At 41.1% G+C, this 21,736-nt stretch overlaps 1 protein-coding gene across 1 annotated transcript; it reads left to right on the forward strand.

Moving 5' to 3' along the window:
* The first annotated feature begins 330 nt into the window (after window positions 1–330).
* Window positions 331–6,841, forward strand: myorg (myogenesis regulating glycosidase (putative)). The gene is made up of 3 exons (XM_034122012.1): window positions 331–381; window positions 2,739–3,117; window positions 3,269–6,841. Exons 2-3 carry the CDS (start codon window positions 2,855–2,857, stop codon window positions 5,058–5,060), a joined length of 2,055 nt encoding a protein of 684 aa, XP_033977903.1. The 5' UTR covers window positions 331–381; window positions 2,739–2,854; the 3' UTR covers window positions 5,061–6,841.
* The last annotated feature ends 14,895 nt before the right edge of the window (window positions 6,842–21,736 follow it).

The raw sequence follows: 21,736 nt of genomic DNA on the forward strand, positions 1-21,736 counted from the left end.
TATCATATGTTATTTATCTATAGCAGACTTGAGTTCTATGTATGGTCATATAATGACTTGAGTTCTATATGGTCATCATTATATGACATAACATATAAATCAAGTCCCCATAACAAAATGTTTTAGGCTCACTTGCTATGCAAAAAACGCTGTAATTTAACTAGTGTGACAGGTTTGAATTATGTACTACAGTGTAATTGATACATAATGAGAAAATAAACAGTAATGCTCCCACCTACTGGACTACATTTCCCATGCTGCGGTGGGCGTATTCAAGGCGGATACGCATCAATCAACATGCCTTGATGCCTCTTGGTCTTTTTCTGTGAACTGAAGCAAACACGTTGTGCTCGGAGGTGCAGAGGGAGCAGCTGCAGATCGGTAGGCAACAAACTATTTATAATGAACAGTTAAAAGTTTAGCATGAGGGTAAACGATAATACTATGCTACTTTTCTCTCACGGATTACGGGTTGTTTTCCCTCCGTTAACTTTCCTGCACTACTGCGCAAAACAACGACTTTCTATAAATCGGACTATTCTGTATGTAGACGCTGTGGGTACATTAGCGAGGAACATTTATTTTCAGTACGGCTATAACATAATAATGCATGTATTATAGCCTACATTTTTATTTATATTTGTACTAAATATGCATAATTTAAGTAAAAAGTTAAACTAATTCACAGTGAGACTTTACTGTAGCTCTGTAAAATTCTGCCGTGTGCTTATCTAAGTTAGCTGAGTATAACTGTAAACACACACGCTTACTCTCACGCGCACACACAAACACGCGCGTGCTTCTTACGGTATAGTGAGGCTTCTCACACTTCCGTTCCGAATGTATCAGCACTTCTGTGTCTATTTTTTCCATGTCAGAAAAGATAGTGGATCGGCTGAAGTGGCAGCTTTGACACCCCCTCCTCCTTATCACAGCATAAACAAAGAAAGCTCCGAGTCTGCCTGTTGACACTGTTTCAATGAGAAAAACAAGCCACTATAGGCATGGAAAACAGGGTGGGTTGTCTTTGTGTGTAGTTAAAGAGTGTTAAGATTAATCAGTTATAGGGACGTACACTTTTGAAAACCTTTTTCAAAAGGTTGATGCACACTGTAGATCATTTCAATAATTATAGAATTACTTAATTACATTGTTTTGTTAAAAAATAATTTTAAGTTAGCATTCCGGCCTCCAGCGTCCTCTGGTTACAAATATGAATATTTTCTGTAGAGCTGCAACGAGGAATTGATTATAAAAAGTATTTTTGTTTAAACTATAACATTTTCAGTAACTTTTCAAGCGAAAATGGCCGAAACTTTCTGGTTCTAGCTTCTCAAATTTTCACTTTAAAAGAAAGTTAATTGATTAATTAAGAAAATAATGTTTCATTGGTTTTCTTAATTAATTAAAAAATGTTGTGATTTTTAGGTTATAGTTGATCAAAAGCGATTTGAACATATCCCCTTGCGTTTTGGGGAACTTCAGTGGATATTACACACTGTTTTTACACTTGAATCGACTAAATTCAATGAAAAAACATCAACAGACAACAGATTGATTAATAACAACATGTATTTTGATTTAAAGTTGATTAGATAAATGCAAAACAAATTCTGATTATGTTATGTCCTCTTCAATATAAATAAATATATGAATACAGTAAACCACCGTGTCAATTTCTGCAGCCAGAGTGGATCTCCAGGGAACCAACAGTTAGTTCTCTGTTAATTAATGATGGGCTCATGTTATCAGTCCTGTTGTTGGAGGAAATCTATACTAAGGGTGGTTGAACACAGAATTAGTCAATTAGATTGCTAATTAATAGCAAGCATTTTTTATTATCGACCTTTGCTGCCAGTGCAGACCAGGAGGGTCAATTGCAGTTAGGACAAGTCAGCATACAGGGAGTACTCTGGAGGGGACTGAACTCCCCTCTGTCGGCAATGCACCTTAATCTAATCTATTCTGATTAGCCAAAACCACAATAACTAACATCAGGTAGTTAATTCCCTGTAAACGTTTTTGCTGTATCCCTACTGGGAGGGACAGACTGGTCTAAATGAAATAGAAACTAACATCAACAACAACTGTTTTTTGGCAGTTTTGGTTGATCTGGCGTGATGAAGCACACCCTCCAAGCTTAGTATTCTTTCCTCTCCCTCCCGGCATTGGCAGAGCATTAAGGCCAAAATCCCCTTTTCTGCTCTTCTACTTCCTTACATACAAATTAGTCTTTTTTTCAATTGAACTCGTATGTTAGAATTACTGCTGGGAACATCCACTTTATCCTCTTACGGGTAATTGGCAGTAGATTTGTTTTGTTAAATCACACATCTTAAAAGTTTACATTCTGACAGCGTAATACCTCCAAGTGCTTTGGAATCCCTTTGTGCAGCAATGCAGAGCATGTCAGACAATGCCATACATGTAATAGAGGCTTTTGAACTGACAAGGAAACAAAATAGTCTGAGAACAAGGCTGGCAGCTAGTGTTTTTCTGGCTGGGGCTATTTTCCTGAAATGACCTGATAGTTAAGTGATTTAAAGTAATCTCGACTAACCACAGCTGGTAAGATATATAACGTGAATGTTCTGTCCAAAGGCTAAAGGTACAGGATGCCTTGTTATTTGATCCTCAATGCATTTTCTCTATAAATACTGTTTCAATGAGAAAAGCAAATATTGAATGAAGACTTTGACATTGACTTTTCAATGCTTGTTATCTCTCTCTCATGACAGGCAGGCAAACAGACACAAAGGGGGGGCCAGAGTGCGGCACACAAGGTTCCCTGGAAAATATTTCTATGAGCTCTTAAAAAGCAACACTCAGATTTGCCAACTGAACAGCAGAAGTCATGTACCAAGTTGTACCAGGAGGAGCAGGAGGCACAATTACAGATGTTATCCCCAAGCAGAAACACAGCAAGGACACTCGACCCTTAGTCGGAGCCGGGGTAATCGGCCTGGTGCTGGTAGTTGCTGCAGTGACTGCGTGGTGTTATTATATAGCCTCTATACGCAAAGCTGAGCTGCTTAAGACTCAGCTCCTGGATCTGAATAAAGATGGCTACATTATCCGCAACCAGGGAGGGTCTATTGTATTCAGAATGGATTTCAGGTTGGTATTTTACAATGGTCTTCACATTTTTAAGCTTTTGTAATGATGCATATTTCAGGTTCATTACAATATTTCTGTATATGTAATCAAGTCGTTTTTGAAAAGAAATGTGAGATTGCTTGTAAATCCAAATATATTTAAATCTTGGCAGGTCAGGTACGCTGGATTTGGATTCATGCTCCAAAGAGGGGGAGATGCTGAGCTGCGGACAAACCACTGATAGAAAGCTGAACTTCTTCATCGAGACGGTGCGGCCCAAGGACACGGTACAATGCTACCGTGTGCGTTGGGAAGAACTGGTTCCTGACATTCCTGTTGAGCATGCCATGACATACACGTTTGCACACTGGTATGGTGGTGCTGTGTCAGCAATACAACACTGGCCTGTTTCCATTAAAGGCCAACAGGCTCCCAAACCCTTTGTTACAAGTGACATCTACGCAAACCGCAATGAATTTGGAGGAATTTTAGAGAGTTATTGGCTTTCATCCAATGCTACAGCCATTAAGATAAATAATTCAGTACCCTTCCACCTGGGCTGGAATGACACAGAGAAGACCATGTCCTTCCAGGCACGATACAATGACAGTCCCTTCAAGCCAAACCCAGGAGAGGAGCCATGTGCTGAACTCAGCTACAGAGTGTGCGTGGGCTTGGATGTGACATCCATACACAAGTACATGGTCCGCAGATACTTCAACAAACCAAACAAAGTGCCTGCCAAAGTCATGTTTCGCCATCCTATATGGTCAACCTGGGCTCTACATAAGACTGATATTGACCAAGAGAAAGTTTTGGAGTATGCTGCCAACATACGCAAGTATAACTTTAACTGTAGCCAACTGGAAATAGATGATCGCTACACAAGGCGCTACGGAGAGTATGAGTTTGACCCCACTAAGTTCCCCAATGCCACCGCCATGTTCCAGAAGCTGAAATCAGATGGATTTCTGGCGTCACTCTGGATTCACCCTTTTGTTAACTATGACTCGGAAAACTTTCATACTTGCGTAGAGAGGGGGCTGTTTGTCCGTGAGCCTACAGGCCAGTTGCCTGCCTTGGTGCGCTGGTGGAATGGCATTGGCGGCATTTTGGACTTCACAAATCCAGAAGCCCGTGATTGGTTTTCCTCCCAGCTACGTTCACTGCGTTCCAGGTACGGAGTGTCATCCTTTAAATTTGACGCAGGAGAGACTAACTTCTTACCATGGAAATTCAGTACCAGAACTCCCATTCAGGACCCAAGTTATTTCACAAGACGTTACACGGAAATGGCTATTCCCTACAATGATAGAGCTGAGCTGCGCAGTGGCTACCAGTCCCAGAACATATCCTGCTTCTTCAGACCAATTGACAGAGACTCTGTTTGGGGCTACGAGTTAGGTCTCAAATCTATTATTCCCACCGTGCTTACCATCAGCATTCTTGGCTATCAGTTTATTCTGCCAGACATGATCGGAGGGAATGCCTATTTGAACCGCACAGAGGGAAATCATGTCTTACCCGATCGAGAACTCTATATCCGCTGGCTGGAGCTGATAGCCTTCATGCCCTCCATGCAGTTTTCTATTCCGCCATGGGAATACGACAACGAGGTGGTTGAAATTGCACGAAAATACACAGCCCTTCATGAGAGTATTGTGGCACCCCGGGTCCTGGAGCTGGCCAGTGAGGTGCTGGACACCGGGGACCCAATCATACGGCCCCTGTGGTGGATTGCCACAGGTGATGAAACAGCCTATAAAATCGACTCACAGTTCCTGATTGGGGATGACCTCATGGTAGCCCCGGTTTTAGAGCCGGGAAAGCAAGAGCGTGACATCTACCTCCCTGCCGGCCGTTGGAAAAGCTACAAGGGGGAGCGATTTGATATCAAGGAGCCCCTCCATCTCACAGACTATCCTGTAGACCTGGATGAAATTGCTTACTTTGTTTGGGTGTAGCAAGAAGTGAATGTCAAGCTGAACATACTTGATTTAGCCTTTGCTGGAATTTGCTGGTAAGACAAGCTTCTCAAATTCAGCTTTTATGCTTGTTACGAAAAAAGCTTTTCTCAATATATAAAGACTTTTTAAACAACCACTCATTACATCACTAAAGTGAAATTGTTAGGTTCAAACATGCTCAGAACCTTATCTTAATTTTAATCTAATTTTAACATATGAATTTTAAATTCTTTTTTTTGCATTTTCTTTGTGGTTTTATGTGAGATGGCTAAGCAGTACACTCAATTTTTTTTTACTTTTGTGTATCAATTGCTCACTGGCAGCCACTTTACGAAACATTTCTTAAAAAGGGAATACTCAAAACTGTGATTAAGTAAGGCACAGTTGCCATTGTATGCCGTATGGCGTACAGTTGAATAAGCCACACGGATTGTATTTTGGGAGGCAATTGAATGGGTGTCATTAGGCTACCTGAAACCGTCTTCTACGTTTATGCTCCGAGGTACTTTTCAGGAAGTCAGGTTTAATGCTTCACTTATCAGGATGAATGCTTGAAGTTTAATCATTACAAACTGCATGTGCGCTCATTTGTGGAACTCAGTGTCATGTAACTACTCTTAACGCAGGAGAAGATGCCTTTTATTAGGTACTAAATATTTTATGCTCTTCCTCAGGTAACAGCTTTTTCTGGCTGCAGTGAGTTTTAAAGTGTCTGTTTGTGTCTTTGTCTTTATTGTGCTTGGCTGACAGCTAGGGAGCTATAGTCATACTATAAGCGTATAATACATTGAACACAATAACCTAAGTGAAAATGGTCTGGTTACTTTATACCTTCTTTGTACGCAGTGTGGAAGTCTAGATGCCATGAATTTGACAGCATTTTATTATCAAATGTTAATGGCACAGTGTTTTTCTTAATGTGAATATTTTCTAACTAAGTGCCATGATAACAATTACTGCCACATTATGTATGTGATTTGTTGTTTTGCTATACATTGGATATTTTATGTTGTTACATTTGTTATGTAATTTTATTGTTATTTTAATGGGTCAAGTTAAACCTTTACCACAAATGCCTAAATGTCTAAAAATGATGTCTTAAAACGTCTTAAACATTTTTTGTAGCTTAAGCTCCAAATACATCATGCATGTGATATTGCAAATGCACAGATGCAACGGATATTGATTGTCTTATCAAACTCGATGTAAGGCAGCAAGTGACTATACTTTCAAAGTTAAACCAATAAAGAATAGTATTGGTTACATTGTCCAGCCATAGAAATAAAGGCTTTTGAATCCCAGACCCTTTAATTCTAACATTAAAATCCCTATGATTCCTATGGTAATAAAGTTTGGGTGGATTCTGATTAGCTTTGAAGCGGCAATAAAGTGTTACTAGGAAGTAATGAAAGGAAACGTCCACATTATTATGGTGCAATGATCTCAGTTGGCATTTTTTTTTTGTTGAAAGCTATCTTAATGGCTTACCTCAGTGGATTCTGTTGACATAGTTTCATCATAACAACACTCCCTATTTATAGCAGTTTCAGCATCTGGGCCAGGCCAGCCTCTGAGGCTATTTCTGTTTCAGACGGTCTGCTTTACGACGAGACTGAGAGGCAGTATTTCTCGGACTGAATGTTTCTGCCTTTTGGCTCTTTCGACTTAGCGTGTGTCTTTGCCTTGAGTTATTGTAACTGAACATTGCATTCATGGCAATAGTGCTTTTTTTATGTCATTTTGTATGAATGTATTAAAGGAAATCCTGTTTGCAAGCATTTTTGTTGTGATTGATTTACACGAAACAAAATATTTGTTTTAAAAGTGAACATCACATTAAGCTACATGACAACCACTACTAAATGACTGATAGCGAATGTAAAATTGACAATACCCAACTTTCACTTATTAAACACCTACATATATATAACAAGAAGAAAAGACACATGGACATGAAATTAAGGTCACTAAGCTGACCGTGCAAACATTGAGCCAAAAATCACCTTTAAACTTTTACGAGTCTGGAATACAAAATAACTAATGTTTCTATCAATTCAGTATTGAAAGAGACACACTTGAGGGACTTGTCCAACTTTTGGCACCCTGCTTATCACAGGGTGATAATGACAAGGTGATGAAACAATTGTGCAGGTTATTTGGAGGCCGTGTTCAGATCAATAAATCATCTGCTGGTTCACGATGTGAGGCCATAGAGCAAGTGATATTAAACGACCAGACACCAAGAATAAAAGAAAATAAACTTCAGTGGGAGATAATAGCAACAATATTTATTGGAATTACAGCTGTAAGCATGATTGTTCTGTTCAAACAGCCTGGCAGGGCCATTTCATACAGCTTTAGTCGATGTTTCATGTTTGGGGAATTTATTCCATTTCAAAACAGCGGGTATGCTTCAGAACTACTTCACTTTATTTGCCAATGCCTCATCTTTCTTCAGAATTGATCTCGGCTTGCAGCCTGCGCAGGGAGGACATACATTCATTGATTAGCTGTCTGTGTGTTGCAGGGATCAATATTATTTGTTGGTTTGCTTTCTGCAATCATATTGTTTGGTTCTGCCCGTCTTTTGATAGTCTGGACAAGTCATTTATGGAGGAGCTTTAAGGGGAGCTTGGAGGTATCTAAAAGGAGGGTTACAAAAGAGAACATTTAAAAAAGAAAGAGAGAGAAATATTTTATGCCAAAACAACGTGGGCTGCATTCATTATATTTGTGCTTAGTCCAGTGTGTTTAGGCACATACTTTACTGTTCTGTATTTCATTCATTTGTTGAATTGCTTTCTGTGATAGCAGTACGAGTGGAGGTTACAGCATAAAGCTATGATACAGGGCGTTAACAATAAAAAAAAGTATATTAAAAAAAATCACAGGTTAGTTGTGAAAGATCATGTGGTGCTGCAAACGTCCAGGAGGGTGCAGTCTAGCTTCATTGATAAATTCTCTCTCTGACGTGCCAGTGGACCATGGTCCAGATGTTATGCGCGTACACACACACACACACACACACACACACACACACACACACACACACACACACACACACACACACACACACACACACACACACACACACACACACACACACACACACACACACACACACACACACACACACACACACACACACACACACCAAGCAGGACACAAAACTGGCACAGTACTTCCCCTCTTCCTTCCCCACCTGTGAGCCCACCTGTGTGTCCATCTGCAGAGGAGAGACGCCAGTTGTTCTGGTTAGGAGCCAGTGTGTCTCAAGTACCTTCCAATATCCTCCTTCCATGAACCTGTCTGCTGTCTGTCCTCCCCATAAGCATATATATTACACAGAGAAAGTGTCCCCTTAACAACAACCATAAAAACAGCCAGCATAGATGTATCTTTAGCAATTAAAAACTTTTCTAATCAGAAATCATGTCTTAAGTTGTTTGGAAAATCTTACAATACTAATAATAGAATTATAAACGACCAGGATCAATAATTAGTGTCAAAATGAATTATTTTGTCTCATTATTGTAGCTTATTGTGCAAAAGATTGTACACTACCTCAATTTATGTTGCAATTTGTACAGCTAAATTCAGCTATACTTGAATTAACAAGAGCCACACATTGGCTAATTACTGAATAATATATATTGCAAACAACAAATTAAACATCTGTAAAATAATTGTAGATGAACGTTAAAACTACTGAATCCATCATCAAAATTGCTGTTAGATCACAATTATACAGCAAAATGAACAGGAGACAAACAATGATGAATACGCTTCAGTTTTTATTAAAAAAGCTCTCCAGCATCTTGGAGCAAAGTGTTGAAAGAGCGTTTATTGTAGAAGACCACAGGGGAAATAAAACCCCACGGCCGTCTCTTGTGTGAAGTGAGAATCTTTGTCCTTAACCCAAGATTTTCACTCCGTAACTGGAATGACCTCGCATCTGGTGCTGCCACGGCTTGTCTGACAGGAATATGTCTGTCCTCGGTAGGTAACAAATGAACCCAACGCCCCAGAGACTTGTCTCGCATCTGTTTATCTTTTTCACCTGTCGGTTCGCTGCACTGCATCAGGCTTACACTCCTCGGCAGCCTTTGTGGATTTCAGAGCATGCCTCTGGCATTACAGGGACAGAGATAGTCAGTGTTGGCTGGTGGCAACATTGTTAACTTTATAACTGGATTTGATGGTAAAGTATAGTGTGTTAGCCCACTTACATTATTGAGACTTGATATTATTATCTTTACTGTTACACTGTTCATATTAGATGTATTTTCTTTGGCTTTCTTTCACACGTTTATATATCTATCATCTTTTGTGTTTTTATTAAGTCTCAGCTAGAGCTGAAACAATAAGTCGATAGGCAGAACATATTGATGTATTTATCAAACAGAAGTGCTAAAGTATCTCATCATCAATCAAATAAATGTGTGACTCTTCTTTTCCTTTTCTAAAATGTAGGTGTTGGACATTTGGCCAGGCAAAACAAGCACTTTGATGACTTTACTGTGAGCTTTAGGACATTTTATATACAAAAGGAAAAATCTCTTAATCAAAAAAGTAATTAGCAAATTATTTTATAGCAAGAAATTAGTTGAAGCCATTGTTTACTGTAGCTCTAGACTTAACTGTAATTTCCTTGCTGCTCACGATGACAATAGCATTCTGAGTCGATGCATTGTAAACATCTACAGAGTTAAGGAAAAAGGGCGACAGACATGCCTAAACAGTTAAATTAAGGAGGTGAAGACAACAGGCAGGGCACTTCCTCCGTGCCTCGGTGGGGGTAGAAGGTTGAACGAAATGTCAGCCAACAGATGCATAATTGAAATATTGCGTTGCTGCTGCGGCCGTGCACAAGGTTGTTTGATTGATACCGTTTTAGAACACTCTTGTCCCCTCATGCTCATGGGGTTTACCTGGGGAGAAACCAGGGGAGGGGGAAAGGTGCTTAGGTGGCTCATCTGGGTTTTGGAGGAAAATTGGTGCCATCCATCAAACACTGCATTTAACAAACGCTAACGCAAGCCTGGCCAACAAAGGATTCGTATATAAGGCAGTGAACCGGAAAACATGTGAGGTGCAGGGACTGCTGAGGGTCTATCAATCAGCCAGTCAGCTCCTTTATTTAACAAGCGAGGGCCACAGACCCTGAGGGCCACACTCCATATTCTGGCTGGTTGAGCTTGCAGTCTTCTCCTGTAAAAGAAAAGAAAAAAGAGGACAGGAGGAATAAAAGGAGGAAGGAAAGAGGAGCATGAAGGGATTGGGGTTGGGGGGTGACGGAGGTGCAGAAGGGTTTGGCCCGTGTCCCCTGGCGGGCTGGTGTGCTTCATCTTCTCAGTGCAAGGGCCTGGAACTGCTGCTTGATGGGATTTTCAGCCCTGTGGCCTCCGCTGTCCCAGTATCCATCTGGAGGGCTGCCGTCTGCACAGCGGAGAGCCAGCCGCTCAGCGACACAGCCATGAAGAGCAACCCGTAGGCCGGCCAATGCCACTGATCTGAGGCTCGCAGATCTGTTCAGTGGACAGGCCAACACTCAGTGGCACACATTCCTGTCGGGGACACAGGCTGATCCCTAAGCTACTGTGTGCTCAGTGGAACAGAGGAAACGCTCTGTGAGGCAGCCCACATCCAACCACTGACTCCTTCAAAGCTCAGAAAATTGGAATGGAACAAGGACTTCACTATTCAGCATCCTTAATGGTGTGGAGAGCACAATGTCCCCTGTCTCATTCTGTGTGTGTGTGTGTGTGTGTGTCACAGCAATGAAATGAATACTCTGACATTTACATTTGCATTTTCTGACTCTATCAAGATTTGATAGGGTACTGTGTATCTAATAAAGTTATGGTGGGACAGTGTAGTAGTGGATGCAAATGTACACACAGCTGAATGAGCCTGTTGCAATGCAGGAAGAGTAAGTGCATTGAACAAATCAATGACTGGATGTGTCAGGACTTTCTCCAATTAAACAAAGATAATTAACTGAGGTAATGGTTTTTGGAGCCAAGGCAGAACGTATAAAAGTTAGCGCTGAGCTTCAGTCTGCAATGTTCAAAACAACAGATAAAGCCAGAAATCTAGGTGTAGTCATGGACTCTGACTGGAGTTTCAACAGTCACATTAAAACAATTACTAAATCAGCCTACTATCACCTAAAGAACATATCTAGGATTAAAAGACTAATGTCACAGCAGGATTTGGAAAACGTGTCCATGCTTTTATCTTCAGTAGACTCGACTACTGTAATGGTGTCTTTGCAGGTCTCACTAAAAAATCTATTAGAAAGCGGCAGCTGATTCAGAACGCCGCTGCTCGAGTCCTCACTGACACTAAGAAAGTGGATCACATCACTCCTGTTCTGAAGTCTTTACACTGGCTTCCTGTGTGTCAAAGAATAGATTTCAAAATATTGTTGCTGGTTTATAAAGCACTGAATGGTTTAGGCCCAAAATACATTTCTGATCTACTGCTAAATTATGAACCATCCAGAACTCTCAGGTCTTCAGGGACTGGTCAGCTTTCTGTCCCCAGAGTCAGAACTAAACATGGAGAAGCAGCGTTCAGTTATTATGCTCCAAATATCTGGAACAAACTCCCAGAAACCTGCAGGTCCGCTGCAACTCTTATTACTTTTAAATCCAGGCTGAAGACTTATCTTTTTGCCGCTGCTTTTAATTGATATATACATATTTTAAACTGCACTGTAACTTGTATTATCTTTGCTTTTTATCTTTGCTTTTAAATGAGTGTTTTTAAATGTCATTTTATATCTTTGCTTTTAAATGAGTGTTTCTAGATATCATTTTACAATATGTTTCTTAATGCTCTTAATGTCTTTCATTTTTGTAAAGCACTTTGAATTGCCTTGTGTTGAAAGGTGCTATATACATAAACTTGCCTTGCCTTGCCTTGTTGGAAGGTTTGCCATATAAAAATGGAAAACAATGTCATGAAAAACAATGCTTTTTTTCATCTTAACGGAGAAGTTCAATTTAATACCACAATGCACAGCATCCAGAACAATAATATCAGCTATAGATAATTGAAAATCAACTGCAAATATTCAAAGACAATCATTACTGCCTCTCATTACTGGATCCAATTTATGTATGCCTCAGGGGAGAAACTAGCAAATAATGGTTGCGCTACTGTACACAAATACAACTGCTACGTCTGTGGAAAGTTTGGATTGAAAATGTTTTTGTTACTCCTCAGGGCTACGCAGCATCATTAGCATATTTTTTCTCTCCTGACGACTGTAAATTCAGCGAATGTAGCCCTGTGGTGGGTAAGGTGGGCAGACGGCAGACTGTATAAATAAACAGAGTCTGTCTGAGGGCAGCAATGTGGCCCCCACCTGCCCACCATCAATCAATATTACAGCGGCCACTGGCAGCCCAATCGCCTTTTTATAGGCCTGTGAAATGATCAAACATCTGCTCATAACCATACTTCTTATATAGGTGGATCATACATACAATTTCCAATTCTGATGGTATCATGCTGCACAACAGGATGTAACAACCACAATACAGTACACTTAGCCAGAAGTGTGTACAGTGACCGATAAGGAAGTATATGCATCCTTAAAAATCATCAGGCTTATTGAGACTTGATCAAATGGGTTGGTTCAATGGAGGACACATGAAGCCACTGGTCATCCTATTCACTGCCCAAAAAACTTTGGTGGGAAGCATCAACTGTTTCCTTGTTTACCGATTAGAAGTCGTTGATGAAAGCTCAGTGAACATGATAAAAGTTGAGGCCAGTAACTACTTTGGCAGCTTTAGTAGACAAAGGTTGCGGGGGCGTGGTCCATGGAGAGGGGGAATGAATCCAACTGGTCCAAGGTTAATGGTGGCCTGGAACAAAATGGATTCAGTGCCAGGGGCGTGCTGACAGGTGATTTGACATGAGTGAAGGTGGGCCATCAATCTCCAGTTGGCCCCTATGACCCTCCCCCGCACGGCCGTAGCAGCTAGGGGGCGCCAGGTGTCATGGTGCTCTGACCTGTACGGGTCTCCAGATAGCCCACCTGCTGTCTTCCTAAAGCTCCCCCGTAGGCTAGAAGAGACTCCCATCACTTCACGCTTGGCTGGCATAATGAAACTGTGATTGGGAGATAGTGAACTGTGACAGGCAGCAGTAGACTCAAAGTCTTCAAGCCACATTCAAACCACTCGCTGCAGGTTTTCCTTTAACGGCCCACTTTTCTCTTGAACCAGTCTGACAATTTAATGGTGCAAAAATGATAATCTGCCAACCTATCTTTAATAAGCTTTCAAACTCTGTGTAGTTTTTTCTCGTGTACTGTAGAATAAAGGGATTTTCGTAACTCATCCAACCTGAGGAGAAATATCAAGTAACGTATGCTGAGGCAAAAAGCTACTATGTGTAGTGTCATTGTGTACACGCGCTCCATCGTGCAACGTCCCCGCCCCAGGGAGGCTTGGCTCCACGTTTAAACCTGACATAAATTCCCTGTCACAAATCCCTGGGGCAGCCAGGCTTGTAGGCACAAAAGCAAATATTTCCGTTCCTGATCATGGCCAATCCCTTTTAACATCCCCACCCACTGACCACCCTCCCCACCCTCCTCTGAACCTACCCTAGCACCGCAAGCCAGCCATTTGTCACAAAGTAATTATAGAATTATCGATTGGCAAGCAATTAACACCTTTCTTCTCTTTTTCCACCCTCCTCCTTGCCCCACCCAACCCCCTCCATCCCATCCTTTAATTTGAAATCGGAGAGAGAGAGAAGGGGAAAAAAAGCTGTGGGAGTAGCACATTTAATCCTGCTGGCATTTCCTAGTTCTCCTCAAATTAATAGGGCGACAGGGACAAAACGGCTTTTCTATCTCTCCCTCTGTTTTCTCTGTTATTTCTCTCCTTGTCTTGCCTGCTGATCTGTCTTTAACAGACAGGGAACTGCTTAGAGTACAGCCAAACGCTCTATTCTGGCCGGGATGAATGAAAACACCATTAACCCTCATTCAAAAAGAACACCTTGCATGCTTCATAACAGCCACATAGCTCCTGATATAGATAGCTGTAACGATTGTGTTGAACTCTCAAAGGGAAAAGAACAAATTAGTCGGGCTGTTCTCATACGCCATTTGTCCATTTACCTACGAGACTGAATCCACTGTAATTTGTATCTCAATAAATCAATGTGTATGTAATCCATGTGTGGACCAGAAATTATAAAGAGTGACAAACTTCGATTACGGAGGAGAAGGAGGCTGATTTTGAGATGTCACTTACCAGTTTTAAGAAAATGGGAAAAATACTTTTTGGGCCCCATGGCCTCACTTGACATGTAATAAGGAAGAACACATTAATTCCATTGTTTGGCGAAACATTGTTTTGCCTAAAGCCTGGAGCTGTTCCTGTGGGCTTGATGAAAACAGCTTGGTTTGTCTTGTAACTTCCATACTTAAGTAAACTTACTTTATTAATTATTTTATTCTCAATGTTGGCTTATTTGTCACATAATTGCGTCACTGTTATATTTAACCAAACCACAATCCTAACCTAAAACCTACGCAAACAGTGGAAGTTAATTTTGAAAACACTGTATGAATACATGACATTCATAGGGGCACGCACAAAAAATTAGGAATTTGTTTTTGTAAAATACCATACAAGCTGTGCTATGGGGTTGTGTTGAACTAGAGACTATTTTCTTTTCATATTTGGCAGACTTTACTTTACATCTTCTTCCTGTCCTGTTTTCCAGCTGCCACTGCAGTAGTGGTCCAGATGGACGTGCGGGGGAACAGTGCTAGAACCTCCGGCTGGCAGGTGTCTGAGTCAAGATGGATGTCATGGAACATCACCTTAGTAACATATGGATAGGGACAGGGGAGTTGATTCCCCTTCTGGCAAGTTTGATAACACATCTTCTCTTTCTGTTTATCAGTCTTTGCCTCCCTGCCATCGCTCACTCTCCTGACTTTCATATTCTGCCTGCCGTGTCCACTAACAGGGATTTAGGCCCCGGCTACACGGAGACGAAACGTGTTGAATCCGCTAACGTTCTCTATCGTATAGACCAGGGATCACCAACTACATTTGTCCAAGGGCCAAAATGTATCCAATAGACAGCCAGCGATTTTTGAAGTTGTTGACCGGGGGTGGGGGGGTTATAGTGGAGCATGCTCAGGTACTGTGGAGCGCATAGAGCTTAGCATACTCTGTTGGACTCTGTCGCAGCGGGGCTACTGCTGCGGAGCGCATAAAGCAGACTCTTCACAACGAAGGATCACTTATTCTTCAAGGCAGGGAAGGCTACGCAGTACGCAGTCTACTGTCCCGCAGCTGCTGCCTCTCTGTTGGACTCCGGTACTGCACAATACTCACGAGATGTAGTAAAAAAAAAAAAAAATTGTAGGGGGCGAACGCACTAACCACTCCGCCAACGCCACAGTCACCCCCGTCATGCGGGCCGGATGAGAATGTCTGGCGGGCCGGACGGCTCCCAAGGTGGGCAGATCTGCGGACGAAACTGGGGGGCCAAACGGTTCCGTGTGTACGCCCTATTCGATCATTTCCTGATAACGATGACGCCATAGCCCCGCCTCTCCCCACCTCTGCTGCTCACCCCTGCGTCATTGCTGATGTGTTTCGCCAACAACAACAACAATGGCGGATCACAGGGTTGCTTTCGTGCTCCAGACGCAGTACTGACCATGCTACAGATGTTAGTGCAAAATCTACAGCTCCTCTACCACAACCATCAGCAACAAGTGGACATGGAGAACAACATGAACTACATGTTGCTAAATCCACCACGGAGAATAAACAGAAGGGCAACCAGGCAACCATGGCAACCATGCTCGGGAGGTCTTATTTGCTGCTTTTGGGGTATTTTGTGGCGGAAGTACAGCGCCACTTACAGGCCCGGCATATGTACTACAGCGTTTCCAGCAGGTCGAGCGGTCTCGTGTGGACGCACACGTTTCTTGAGATGATTCCGTGTGGACGGAAGACTTTTTTGATATCGAATTCGGTTCGTTTTCGTCTCCGTATAGACGGGGCCTTAATGTAAATGAGATTATTTTCAGCTCATTTTGAATACGAGGATATTTTCCCGCATCTGAAATGGAGCACAATATGTATTCTTAATCTATGGATCAAACCCAAAGTGGGTCACAGCTCTACTTTTAGTGTCTTTCCCCACAAAGTAAAAGTACCAATAAATATTAATGAGTCCGTATCCTAGGATGAGAGACTACATTTCTAATTTGGGTTCTGCACTGAAAAAGAACCCCTGAGTTTCAGGATTTAATTTCCCGCTGCTTTCTCAAGTCAGGGGGGCAAAGATACTTCCAAATTACAATTCATGCTATTACACCAACGTTGGTGTGTTTTTTTCTTCTTCTGTGAGGCGCAGATAAGATAGAGCTGCTGTTGTCAGACATCACATCAATGGTGGAAAAAACATCTCATGTGGATGTAAAAAAGACTGAACTCTTTTACATGGCAATAACACAACCTTGTTAATGAATGGGGGTATGTTTTTTTGATAAGGAGCTTAATAATGCATGATCATTTCTTAGTCTGGATTCATAGGGACCATATGATGAATGTGAGAAGGTCCAAAACATTTCTTTAAATATTTTAACAGTCTTAATGCATGGTAGGCTACTAATTTGCACGTATAAATAGTTGAAATTATTTGCCACACCCAGGACTCTCTCTTCCTGCCTCCTAATGCAGCTGACCTAATGTGAGTGGCATTCATTTTAGACAGCAATTTAGGAACAATTTGAAGCCATTGCGGGACCTTTCTCTTTCACGCTGTAGTGTTGATCAATAAACCCCTGTTATTCAAACACATATACAGCAATATGCCTTCCTGAAAAACACTGTGATATTGACCTGTTTTTTCTTGCCCTGCAGGCCTTCTTATTTTCTCAAAGAAGGGGTAACCCAGGAGACAGACATTGTTGTGGCCCTCTGCTCTATGCAGGCTTTTTTTGGCTTTCACACCATGACTTTCTGTCACATGTTTCTTTAAAGCCTTCTTAGACTTCTGCAATACAATCTCTATGGCTGACATTTGAGAGAGATTGAAAGAAAACATTGAAAAATCTATTTCTAGGTGTTATATCTTAGCTTGAGGTAACACCTTTATTTGTTTAAATGGAGTGCTCTTAAATCATAAAAGTCATCATAATTATTTTGTCAAAAAGGACAATTTCTCTCCTTCCAGTGCCTTATCTTATCAGTGTTGCTCCGACCTGTTGTAAGTCAAATTCATGCATGATAAATGATATAATCAATCCTGGAATCATATGGAAATGAAAGTATGACTAAAATGAATGTGAAAGCTTATTACGACAAACCCCATGAGATAATTAAAAAACTCTACAGCTCCCCTAAGCTTCATGGAGTTTTTGGCATTTAAGCTTAACATGGCTCAACTTTACTTTTTTGATTGACTTTCAACGCTCTTATCAACCTCATTAAAGACAGCAGAAAAAACAGCACCAAATATCAGACTGACAAAATTGTTGGAGTCCAAAATCAAGCCAGGTTATTGTGAGGTTAATAGGTTATTGTTTTGGGGGTGGGCTGGGTGCCAGGAGCAAAGTGGTGAGCACTTTTACTTGCATTTTTGTCGGAAGGATTTTAAGCAAAAATAAGAAATATGTAAATGCTGTTACAAGTTATTTGTATAGGTTTTACTTTCTTCATTCATTTGTTTACTTTGGCTACTGCCCTTTCAATATGTGCACACATTGATTGTGTGAGGCAGTGATGAACAGATCAATACCTAAACTATTGATCCTGTAATATCTGTCATTTAGCAAACTATTGATTTTCAAAAGAGTGGGATCAATATGGTAAATATATAAAGGGCTGTCTCTGTTTTACCCCGAAAAACACTGATCCCATTCCAGTTACTGCTTAATCGTTACAGAATCACATAATTACAAGCACATTATAGTCAAAGAAGGTATTAGCTGTTCCATTGTATCTTGCTTAACCAAACTGCTTTCCTCTCACAACTTCCTTAAAACAATACCCAGTGCTCAGAGGCAGTGGTAATACCAAAATACAGTTTAAACATATCAGAAATAGATCTCGAGATTGAACATACAGATGACTTGCCTGCAGCAAAAGCAAACAAGGAAAAAGAAGTGTCAGAGATACAAACATATTTCACTAATGGATGCCAACCCTCTGTGCTTCATTAACACCTGGATGGCAAGTTGTTGAGGTTACATTGGATTTGTTAGCTCACATTTTAGTTATGTGAGAGCTGAAGTCAGTATTTGTTTCTGCTTGGTGGTGCAAAGTTTGAGTAACACCTAATTTATCAAGTTGTTGGTGGCAATGGTACTCCATTTCCAGACTCAGGTAGATGACACACATTTAGGAAAGCCTGTTTGTTGTTTGACATGTCCTCTGCTTTAAAATTGATGCTATCATTCATTCAGTTGATATGATTTTGGAAAGTCACTACCTTGCAGGTTTTCTTACCACCCATGTGTCATCCACATGTCTGAAGCATGGATGTATGAAGAGAACTGCATACAGCGTAGGAGGTGGGGCCCTGTTTATTCCTATCAAAGTTGCTCAGTGGCCCATGAAACCAAAGACAATGTTTGATTGCTCTGTCTCATGAACAACACTTCATGAGAAAATTACTTTTAGGATATACTGGTTTAAATAAGGGCTATTTCAGTGTTCATGCTGGGAGGTTTAAATACCTCAACCTTTCAGACATCTCTTTCCCAATATAAGTCATTGGGAAAACATCGCTGATGGCATCATGTTATTTTTATATAACTGACTCTGAACCATAGCTTTAAGATCCTGTCTTGTATCACCACCATTGGCAATAAATATACTGGTAATACTTGGTATTGGGTCAGAACCAAACCTTGGTGTGTTGTCTATCAGTACTTGTAGGCTGCAATTAAGAATACATCATTTTATACAAACTGACACTAGTTTGAGCATTTTATTTTACTGTAACAGAACAATTATTGCATCATGGGTTGGGGTTGAAGCTTAGTGATAACAGCAGTACCAGCTACTGCAACCCCTCTTCTCCTTTGACAAATTGAATTCATAAGCATTCAAACGCCCCTCCACCATTGAGGCGCCTTGAGCAAGGCCTTTAGCTTTAACTGAAACTCTAATTGCTCAGGGGCCATCAGATCACACTGTGATTGTCCTGGAAAGCTTCCAGGAGTGAATGTGATCAGAGCGTTACTAAAAAAAAGAGCATTACTCTCAGAAAACCAGAAAAAAAAAACCCTACCTCCAATATAACAAAACACATTATTGCTTTTCTCTTTTACATTGTCTCGCTTTAACACCACTGCTAGCACAACACCTCTCTATTAGACAGTGACAAAGCTCTGACCAAACAGTTCAGTAACAATTAGCTGAATTGTGAAGGTCAAGCATCAATGCGGATCAGTCTGTCATTGTGCTGTGTGGGCTTTGTATAATGACTTGTTGATTTGTTTTACAAAATGAACAAAGGGAGAATACTGTATTAGAACATTGACCAAACAGGTCTGTTGACATCATTTATCCTCTTTATTTCAGTATAATGACTTAATGAGATAGTGTCTTCTGAATTTGGTTAATTAGGATAAGAAAAGGCTGTGGGAGCAACAGGTTGGCCTTCAGGAGGAGCTGCGAGAAACTGCATGGAAATAGAGTTGTAGGAATGTTGAGTGGAACGGGGGCAAGCTGGCATACAGAGTGGAGGACCATGGCGCTGGTCTTGTTCCCAGTCGGGCCAGGACCTGTGAGCATGAGGTGGACACCCCTCATCAGCCCCCGTCCACACCCCTACACTTGCCTTCCAGGCTCTCATTTTCCACATGATTAGCTTGCCACCTGTCCTCCGGCTGGCCCTTGGCCTCCGGGCCCCGCGCGTCACGGCACCATTTAGCACTAGCAAGATTTTCACCGAGACACGCTTCATCACTGTGGAGCTGATAGAAAGAAAGTCTCAAAATGTTTTAATGGATTCATGCATTGTGAACAGTTAAAGCAATGTAAAATGTTCACTCTTTTGTTCACATATTTTTCATCTGAAAAACAGTGTTTGTCATTCTTTAAGTTTATAGATTCACGTCCAAAAATGCAAAGTTTGAGCAAAAATCTAACTATACAAAAATTCAAAAACAAAACTACACATCACATTGATAATCTTAGTAACAATCACCTTGAGTTCCTTCAGTTTTAGAATGAATGCCATCTAAAACTACACTACATGTCATTGCAGTGTAGTTCTTTTATGAATCAGTGGAAGGCACTGTTTACTACAGAATACCTGCTCTGAAGCTCTACAGTATAGCTGAGCTGACGTCTGCACAGCCGTTGCTACCAATACTTCTGCTAAGATGACAAATGTGAATTGATTTAGTGACTTTTCTTATTATCACAGCATCACCATATTACTAATGCATAAAGATATTAACATTTAAAGATTTTAAATTAACGACCATCATCTGTAACAGTCTTCAAACTTGTTCAGACGTCATGTATCATACTGTACACTACTGCTCATCAAATGTACAATTCCTATTATTTAACATTGGAAATTAAGAATTGTTCCCAATTTTAAAACCACACTTCAAATCTTTTCTCACAGTACAGTTCAATTCAGATAACATTAAAGGTGTGTTTTTTGTGCAAACTGCCAGGCTGATTTTATTCCTCTCTTCTGAATACATTTTCCACCTGTTTGAACCTGTTGTCTGATGCACAGTGGCACAGCGCGACACACCGTGTTATCCCCTGGTAATTCAGCCCTCTGGTAATACATTTATGCTCCGTCAGAGCAAGGGATTGGCCCTGACCCGTGCTGGCCTTGCCTCTGATGTTGGTGGCTTTAGACAGCAGGGACAAAGAGAGGGTTAAGAGAGATGGGGGTCAGAGTGTGAAAAGAGAAACTTCCTCCATTTAAAATTATGACAAGACGGTGCAGTTAATAAATCGTAGATCTCCACGTTCGTTTTCAGGCCTGCGTGATCATACATAATAAGCCACTGAAATTCCATTACCACCGTTTGGGTTACCAGAGTAATCTTCATGAATATTTTAAGAGGATAATTGTAGTATCTGCCTTCGGAACAAAGTGGCACCTATACCCGTATAAAACTAAACATTGATGAATCATTGAAAGGATGCCAGGTGAAGCTGTGTAGTCGGAGAAGAATTCACATGTATTTATGTATGCTGTCCGATAATACAACTGATAGTGAAAGCAAAACATTCATGGCAATCACACCCGCTTTTGTTTTAAGACTTTAAGGTCATGCTACTGAGCCAGTAGTCTTTGTGTATTTTTGTCAATTAGAGTCTCCATGCTTGGAGATGCGACACATCAGACTATTCAGGCTAAATTGAACACAGGTGACAGTTTAACAGCAGGGAGAAAGCGAAAGAAAGAGAGGGAAGAGGAGGAGGAGGGCGTCAGACAGAGTAAAGTTTTTCAAGTCTTTGTCCCTCCTCAATTTGCATGCCTAATGAAGCTGAGCAGGAGTTAATAGCGGGTGTAATGACTTCTGACTGGCTGGGCTGTGGGCTGCTGGGACCGGGAAGGCTCTGAATGGCTGACTGTGGAGCAAGGTGGGCAGAGGCATGTAGGGAAACACTGTGCGGGTGACGGAGCAG

This window comes from Trematomus bernacchii, unplaced genomic scaffold (assembly GCF_902827165.1).
Source record: "Trematomus bernacchii unplaced genomic scaffold, fTreBer1.1, whole genome shotgun sequence".
Classification (NCBI taxonomy): Eukaryota; Metazoa; Chordata; class Actinopteri; order Perciformes; family Nototheniidae; genus Trematomus; species Trematomus bernacchii.

Excerpts from the sequence above, each read along its gene's own strand:
- myorg (XM_034122012.1), top strand. The coding sequence starts at position 2,855 with ATGTACCAAGTTGTACCAGGAGGAGCAGGAGGCACAATTACAGATGTT. Across the intron at positions 3,118-3,268 it reads GTATTCAGAATGGATTTCAG|GTCAGGTACGCTGGATTTGG; the intron begins GTTGGTATTTTA and ends AAATCTTGGCAG.